Here is a 9,063-nt window from a genome sequence, read left to right on the forward strand (position 1 = left end):
CGACAAGAACTCAAAAACGCGCTGAAACTCCAGATCCGCACGCACAGTCAGACAGCAGGGACATGTGGCACACACAGCTGTACGAAGAGAATCAAGCTCACGCCAAATAGCAGCACTCTGAGTGTAGAACTCATCAATAGTAGAATCACCCTGCTGAAAGGCATGCTCCTGGCGGACCACAGACAGGTAAAGAGCATCCCCAAATGGCTAATAGCGTTGACGAAGAAAAGCCCACTGAGCAGCAGCGGTGGGAAGACCCATATATTCAGCAGCATACTGAGGCAAAACACTGGAGGTGAGAACAGCAGCAGCACGAGCATCCTCATCGATCCACTGAGTGTAGTCAGCCAGATCCAGCCGGTAAGTCGCAACGGCAGTAGAGTGGTCCTGGAACTTCCGGTTATAATCAGCCAGAGCAGTATCATCAGCACTCTTGGCCGCATCCTTATCCGCCTGAGTAGCATCAGGGGCAAGGGCAACGGGCGGCGGTGCAACGGGCACCGTGGGAGCAACGGGGCGCGGTGGACAGGAGACCTCGCCAAAAATCACACCCCAAAGACGAAAACCGCGCATGTGGAAGCGCATGAAGGCAGCGAAATCAGGATAATTCGCGCCATCGAAAATCACCGGGCAGCGAGGAATCACAACATAGCCCGAGGAGGAAGACATAGCTTTTTTTTCTAGATGAGATCGAAACGAAAACGATCAAAGTCAACCCGAGTAAGAGAGAGTTTCTCGTCGCGACGGGAAACAGAGGCAGTGGCCGGCGGCGGGAGCAGACCAGCCGGGGAAGAAGGGAACCGGCGGCGGGGCGGGCCGGCGGCAGAGAGGCAGGGCGGGTGCGGAGCACGGCGGCCGGGAGATGGAGGACGGCGACCATGGGCGGCCGGGGCGGGCGGGGAGAAGAGGAGAAGGGTTGGCGGCAACCGGGGAGCGGCCGGTGACGGACGGCGGCCGGAGATGCAGCGGCCGGAACAAGCGGATGACAGACGGCCGGGAGAGACGAGGCGGTCGGACGCGGCGCGACGAGCCAGACGACGACGGCGACGTAGAGGCGGCGGCTGCGGCCGGGTCGCGGCGGGAAGATGCCGGGACGGGCGGCGGCGGCTGCTGCAATGGAGGAGGAGCAAACCTAAAGCTTGGTACCATGTTGGATCAATATGCTTGTTGTATTACCAGGGAGCCAAAAGGCACAATATATAGTATATGTACAGTTGCAAATATGCAGGAAGCCTCCTAACATATGAAGAAAATACAATATATAGATATATACATCTAACACAGATGACCCTTTTTTTTAACTCCAGTGGAGCCTGCAGTTTTTCCTCGAGTGCGGGTAGCCATAGGTTGACAATCTCAATTGGTGCGAGTGGCAAACGTCGTGTACAGTTCATTACCTGTTTGTTGACGAAAAATAAGAAAATAATACGAGGGTTTGCCCAAAGTCTAAAGCAGATGGCCCATGGGGCGCAAAGTCCTGACACTAGCGCGGCGCGCATGCATACGGCCCATTCATGCCAAAGCGTTGGCTGCCGTACTGTGGTTTTGGGTTTTAGGTGAACAGCTAACAGGTCTGACGAAACTGTCTCTGATTCTGCATCACAGGCAGGCAGGAAGCCAGCCATGGGCCATGTCAGCGGCAGGCAAGGTAGGCAGCTTTTGGCATGCCAGTTCGTACGTAGCCGGGCGCCATGCCGCCGGGCCGGCGCGAAGATTCTTCTTTCCACGGCATCGATCGACCTTGCTAGCTAGGCTGCTGCTGCTCCTGCTGGCTGCCGCGATCGCCGCCGCGCCAAGCTTCGCCGCTGGCGGCGTGACGGCCGGTGTGCACTGCACTGTGCAGCACGTGGCTTTCATGCCGCACGCGGACACGCTATCATCGATCTCGTGTCCGTGTACGTCCGACCTCGCCGCCGTGCGCGGTGCGCCATACCGACGTACGGTACCCGTCGGCGTCGGACAGGGACCCGCGTCGGTGACAATCTACGAGCACCGGTGCCAGTGCCACACGAAAGATAGGATTGATCGGTTGATCCATAAACAGGGAATAGTGCCGGACGGACAGCGACAGGGCACGGCACGGCACGCGCTGCACGGGAGCTTCTCGCCGTGTCGTCGTCTAGCTTGGGAACGCGATCCTTCGATCAATCTATCCTCCGTAGTTGTCTCAATCTAGAGCAAAGCTGGAGGGGCGCTTGCATGGCCGTGTCGGCCGGTCGAGCCATCGGATAGCGAATCCGGCCGGCAGCTCATCGCATCGATCGTCAACAGCCAACAGGTTAATTTGTATGATCGTGTGGTGCATACGGTGCAATCAGACACACTATGTATCCATGATCTATCATGCATGACATGTCAGTGTCAGGATATATAGAGCCCATCTCCCAGCGCGTGCACACCACTTCATGGGCAACTTCTGCATGCCGGCACCCTGCACGAGCCCGATCAACATCCACCTAGCTCCTATCGAGCTCGAAATTTCCGGGAAAATGCATGATTGCCAACAGCTCGTACGTGCGCGTCGCTGAGCATAAAGGACTTTAGGCAATCACTCCAGTAGGTGGGATAGCCGACGACGGGCATGAGAAGGATGGAAGGAGCAAAGGGATGAACAGGAGCATGCCAATCATGGCGCCATGGCGGTACGGGCGGACCGTACATGTGCAGCGATCTTGGGCACATGTACGCACACGGCGGCGTGCGCCTGCGTTTTCGTGCAGGGATTCAGGGCGTAGCCAGCCAACCAGCGCACGGGTGGAAGCTCGATTGGCTCGGCGCCATCTCTCCATGCCCCCGTGTGGTCGCCGTCATGCCGGCCGGAGATCGTTTGAGTACTACAATTCTCTGCCCAGCCAGCTCGATCGATCGATCGATCGTGCATGCCATTGCAGGAGCGTACGTTGGCAACATTCGGCCGGCCAGCGGTGCAAGCTCCAAAGACGAGCACCATCGCACTACTTTCCTTTGTGCAATCGCCGCCAAGAAACGGAAGGAGCTGGGAAGAGGAGGAGCAGCAACGACGCAATCACGCAATCATAGACGGAAACCAGGCCCTCGCCTCGAGGTCCACACACCACACATGCCTGCCATGTCCCCGTGTTGTGGATCAGCACACTGCTCAAATCCTCGCCGCTCACAGTTTCAACGGTCGATGCCGGCCGGCCTGCGCGCTTCGTCGTGTCTTTGCTTGCCAGTTGCCACCGGCCGGCGTCGTGGGCTCGGCCACCAGCGAGGCAGCGAAGAATGCCCGAGCCCAGAGCCACGTCCTGACGTCTACAGTATCGCACGGTTCGAGTTTCAGCACGACATCATCCAAAGTTCTGCTCCATGGATCTAGTGGATCATATCTGTTCGGGGTATCTGTCGCTCTGTCCTTGCTTCCTGAACACCATGAATTCTTACTACGCTTTGAATTGTAAATTGAGATGCAAAGCACGATCCACCGAGGCAGCTATACCACACGGTCAAGTGACCTTTTTTTAGTGAGTGTCATCCGGCAAGCTTTATTGATTAGTCATCGCACCAATTAAATGAAGAATTTGAGTTAACACTGAACTTTGCTAGCTCATGAGCTACAACATTGGCTTCCCTAGGACAAAACTCAAAAGCTATCTTATCAAAACCACTAGCCAAATTCATTAATCCTTGTGGATGGCCGGACAAGAAGTTGCTGAAAATCCTCCCTCCTTCATTGTTTTAGTAACAAACATTCAGTCAGATTGCATAATTATGCGGTTACATCCAATGAATTGAGAGGGAACTAGGCCCTCCCTTAGAGTGTAAGCTTCAACCATGCAGATATGATCAATAGTCTGACAAGCTGCAATACAACAGCCTTTATTTTCTCTTATAATCACTCCCACGCCTCCATGATTATACTCAGAATTGAAAGCGGCATCAATATTAATCTTTACTTCATTTTCTGGTGGACATTTCGAACCCTCTCGATGAACCACTAGTGTTTTTTTTTTCTTGCCCTCAAACAATTCTTTCTACGAGTGGCTGTTGATATAGCCACACGAGCACATGATTGAACTCTTTCCCCATGTACAAGACCCTGTAAGCACCTATTCCGCTAGGCCGAGATCACTTGGTGGAAAAATCGGCTGTTGTATCTGCATTTGCTGCACCTTCAATCTCAACGACCAGACTTAGATGATGCCATATTTCTTTTGCTCTACTACACCTGAATATGCTCAATATCAGCGTCCAAACCTAGATGATGCCATATTTCTATTGTTCTCCTACACATGAACAGGGTATGCCTAATATCTTCCACAAGCTTCATTACAGATTAGGCATCCGCTGATTTCACCAATATGGCGATTTTCCAATACACCAAGGTAAGGAATAATCCCATGGAGAGCCCTCCGCCCCATTGACCTGCTATTTTTTTTATTAAGAGTTAAAATGCATCTAGCAGATTCTACATTCACTGATTAATTAACTCAAAAGCATGATAAAAATGTCCATAATCAAACAAAACGCCTCTAATATATCCCTCATATATTCTATTGATTCCTCAAGAATCACACTCCGCCCTTAATGGAATCATCATCAATCTCAGCATCTAGACCAAGATGATGCCATATTTCTTTTGCTCTCCTACACATGGATAACTTCAATCTCAGCGTCCAAACCTAGATGATGCTAAATTTCTTTTGCTCTCCTACACATGAACATGATATGTCTAATATCTTCACAAGCTTCGTTACATACTATTAGGCATCCACTGATTTCACCAATATGGCGATTTGCGAGCAAGGAATAATCCCATGTGACCAGCTATTTTTTTATTAAGAGTTAAAAGGCATCTAGCAGATTCTACATTCACTGATTAACTAACACAATAGCATGATAAAATCTCCATTATCAAACAAAACGCCTCTCGTATATTCTACTGATTCCTCAAGAATACACTCTTGAGTGGAATCATCATCCAAACACAAGCCGTTGGGGATGATAGGCCAGCCAGCAGCTCCGACTGGCGCATGCCAGATCAGAATTGGACAAATACTAATCCGTCCAAACAGTCGTTTTTACATTAATAATTGGACAGGCAGCATTCAGCAAGGTACAACTAACAGTAATCACCTATGGAGCAACCAAGTTACGGGCCTCTCCAGTCCAGATTCGCACCATCGCCTTCAGGTCACAGCAAAATTTGAGTTGCAACAGGGCCAAGTATGAAACTCCTACATTACATGAGATTACTACAGGTTTCCACCACATACAGCCCAAAGATAGAACACCTCATTGCATGTTTTTTTGGGGGTTTTAGGGAGACAAAAGAAATGTTCAGGTGCTTCTGCGACTCTTAAATGGCCCATTGCGTCACTGCTGCGCAAACAATTTCTATCTTGCCAAGTCAGACCTCAAAAAAGGTGCCACCATATATAATCATACATGTAAGAGATGATTATCAATCCTGCACTTCTGGCCATTGCCAGCTGCCAAAGCATGGGGGTGAATACAACAGCACGTCCTGTGACATGATGAGAGAAAGACATGATCAGGTTTCTCATTCACACATGGGCAACAAAAACTACAAATACCGAAGAATATACTTGTACCAACCTCCGGAAGTGATCCATGGACATCCGGTAATCCATCAAAAATCTCATTTCCTTGAGAAAAGATTGGCCTGTCAAGCGCGCCCGACTGACCAAAGGAATTAAAATCCTCATGACAACGCAGGGGGTCATCCACGTTACTCCCAGCCAAAGGCGCTAAAGTGAACCACTCAGGTTCCTTAGCATCTGCCAGGCTAACAGCAGGTTGGTCTGCTTCTTCATCTTCTTCCTACAACACACCAACAGAATGACAAACAGATAGATGCTCAAAATGTATTCGCAGTCTCAACAAATTGTCAGGATATGGAGATTAGTGCTTCTCAGCTTTCATAGTAAAGAATAACCATACAAACTATAAACCTTACATGAATTACAATTACTAACAATTGGGCATTTTGGTCTACTAGCTTCCAAATTGGCTAGCACTGTACAGTGTCCTTTTGAAAATATACAACAATTTTATCAAGTATTAGTCTTCTGCCAATCGTTTCTTACTGAGAACTGGTTTAATCAAAGGTTATGCCTATTCCGGAAATTTCACATGTCAGTGGTTTACCTTGTCCTGCAAGATAGTATCATTCTGCCCAATTTCGGATGGACTATTGTTCACGCGACATGGCTGTGGGGTCTTTGTCTTTGGAGTTTTTGGACAAACACTTGCAGCAAATGCATCAGATTCTTCATTACTTGTTTCGGACTTGTCCACCTGCTTTGTCTTCACTTGATACAGGATTTTGGAAACAACAAAATCCCCGACTTCTTCATTTTCCTCCGGCCCAAGATGGTACTGATGCATCACCCAATCAGCTTTATCAGGCTTGGCACCTCTTTGCGGACTTTTGTACAGAACCAATATCTTCTTCCACCCTTTAGTAACACCATTGTGTTTTACGGGCTTTGATTTACCCGTCTTGTGCCATCTCACATGCTGATCAGAAGTGGTCTGATCAACGTGGATAATCCTCCGACGCTTACGCTGGCCACAAGCATATGCATTTGAGACTCTATGGAAGAAATGAGCACTGCTTCCATCTTTCCTTGTGCCTATAACGATGAAAAGTCCAGTTAGAACATGAATGAACCAAAGAATTGACCTATAGCATCTCAACTTAAGAATGCACCTACCAGGAAGATTTTCAGGATGTGAATAGCAGATCCCTTCATCATTCTCCACAGTTGGAATAAACTCATCGATGAACATATGGGGCTTTGAATCTCCCACGCCAAGCTTGTGTTCTAAATGCTCGAGCAATTCCAAATCAGATGGATCAAACTTCACGCCAGCTGGCAGCCCAGGCCACTGTACAGTAACCTGCAAATGATGAAATACAGTGACATGTTTTTAGAATGAATAATACTGTACCATGGAACGTGAAGTTAAATGGGTTGCGTTTTGCAAGCAACTGTAATTCAGAAGCTTATACGGGCTAATACAGTTCAAAGCCTTATTACTGATGTTCAGTCTCTAGATATGTTCAGTCCTTCTTTGATACCATCTACAGTACAGGTAACATAGGTAGGGCAGCTATCAACAAAGAGTACAAACATGATCTACTAATTATTCATGTAACAAAAGCAGGTTTCCAGCAAGGTTTCAACAAAAAGTAAAGAATCTCATTCAAAGTATAAAAGAGCTTATGTGTGTACTTACATCACTATTATCAATGATATGTTTGCAGTTGGGGCATTCCCTGCATGCTTCTGTACCCAATTCACTTATCTGGCGAACAGGGCAGTTGGCATTCCTGATTTTCTTGGCAACTCCCCTAGAATTGATGAGCCATGTCCTGCAGCAAAGGAACCACATCAGTGGTTGGTAATAGCAAGTGCTTACATAGCAATACATTAAGGTGACCAGGATGATGCTAATTGAAATGACCGGTACATAAGACAGTAGTAGTTCTACCAGGTAACAAATACATAGGACATTTCGACTTATGCCCTGTTTCCCCTGTTCTTGGAAAGCCAAAACCTTGACAGAACACTATTTGCCTGAGCAATGCTATAGAATACGGGGACGAGAGACGAATAGAACGGGACCCCGAGAACTGAAGATAAAACACGTTGAGAAGGAACAGTAAGTAACTACTGACAGTTGGTAAGCTGTGTGTAGAAATACATAGGAGATTTCGACTGATGCGCTGTTTCCCCTGTTCTTGGAAATCTAAAACCTTGACAGAACACTATTGACTGAACAATGCTATCGAACACGGGGACGAGAGACGAACAAGTCATCGTGCAGATGTCCTAGACATAGAACAGGACCCCAAGAACTGAAGATAAAATACATTGAGGGGGAACAGTGTGGAACTAGTGACAGTTGGTAAGCTGTGTGTAGAAAGACATGGTAGATTTCGATTGATGCCCTGTTTCCCCTGTTGTTAGAAAGCCAAAACCTTGACACAACACTACTGACCGAACAATGCTAAAATAGATCCGTATCGACACAATAAGCTAGTAGAAGATAACTAAGGTCAGGCACATATTAAGAAATACTAGAGCAGTTTCAATGTCATCATCAGGTTGCTCAATCAATGGCACAATGCAGGCGGGCACGCTCTGCAAAAGATGCAGAAGAAACTGCAACCGACAATTTACTGCACCCTATGATCTGCAGAAACTGCAAATCTAACTGTTCCTGAATCCGCATTCTCGCACGGAAGGTGGAACGAATCGCGTAGAGTGGGTGGGAGAAATCGTTTCTGGTGCAGTCGACGGTCCGGTCCCTAACCGGCTAACAATAGTCATGATACAGAATAACAATCCCCGAACTAGAGGAATAACAGCTACCGAGCAAGCCCTAACCCCTAAGCAACAGTGGTGACATGGCAGAATAAACAGGGGAAAAGCGGGGGAGGGGGAGGGGGCGTAACCTTGCCATGGCGGGCGGCGGCGTGTCCCGAAGACGATCGGGGCTGCGCGCGCGGGCCGCGGCGACGATCAGCCAGCCCGACGAGCTAGAGCAAAACCCTAATCTGGCGGCGCGGCGCGGCGGCGGCGTGTGCGGCTGCTGCTCCCCCCGCTCCAGCCTCCTCCCCCCGGTCCAGTTGCGCCGGTGGCCTGTCCTCCCCGGCCGGTGATAATGGGGGCGCGGCGAAGCAGAGGGGAAGGCTCGCGGCAGGAGCGCGGAAGAGAAGGGGGAATGGCCGCGACGCTTCCTTCCCTTGCGGGCGCAATTTCGTCTCGCTTTTGCGCCTCGGGAAACCCCAAAAACCCTCTGCTGCGCTGCGCTGCGCTGCCACAGGGTAGGGACAGTGCCGCCCGTTGGGGTTGCGGTTGCCTTCCTTGGCAAGCCGAACGTGGTCGTGGTCCCCCGTTTAATGCTTGCTCCTGAATTGGACCGCAAGTCTTCTCTAGCAATACGTTGGATCTATCTTGTCAGAGAGCCCGGCCCGGCCCAGGTATGCTATCTCTGGGTGCTCGCCGGATGATTTTCGGTGAGAAATGAAGGGAGATTTTTTTTTTTATTTTTTGAGATCCAAGGGTGATC

General features: G+C 49.3%; 1 protein-coding gene across 1 annotated transcript; it reads right to left on the minus strand.

The window, feature by feature from the left end:
* Positions 1 to 5,017: 5,017 nt before the first annotated feature.
* LOC127307329 (NAC domain-containing protein 73) lies at positions 5,018 to 7,809 on the minus strand. Its single transcript, XM_051338064.2, has 5 exons — positions 7,225 to 7,809; positions 6,699 to 6,885; positions 6,130 to 6,617; positions 5,578 to 5,802; positions 5,018 to 5,485 (listed from the first exon to the last, which is right to left on the minus strand). Exons 1-5 carry the CDS (start codon positions 7,417 to 7,419, stop codon positions 5,423 to 5,425), a joined length of 1,158 nt encoding a protein of 385 aa, XP_051194024.1. The 5' UTR covers positions 7,420 to 7,809; the 3' UTR covers positions 5,018 to 5,422.
* Positions 7,810 to 9,063: the final 1,254 nt, after the last annotated feature.

The sequence above is a fragment of the Lolium perenne genome, chromosome 6 (genome assembly GCF_019359855.2).
Source record: "Lolium perenne isolate Kyuss_39 chromosome 6, Kyuss_2.0, whole genome shotgun sequence".
Classification (NCBI taxonomy): Eukaryota; Viridiplantae; Streptophyta; class Magnoliopsida; order Poales; family Poaceae; genus Lolium; species Lolium perenne.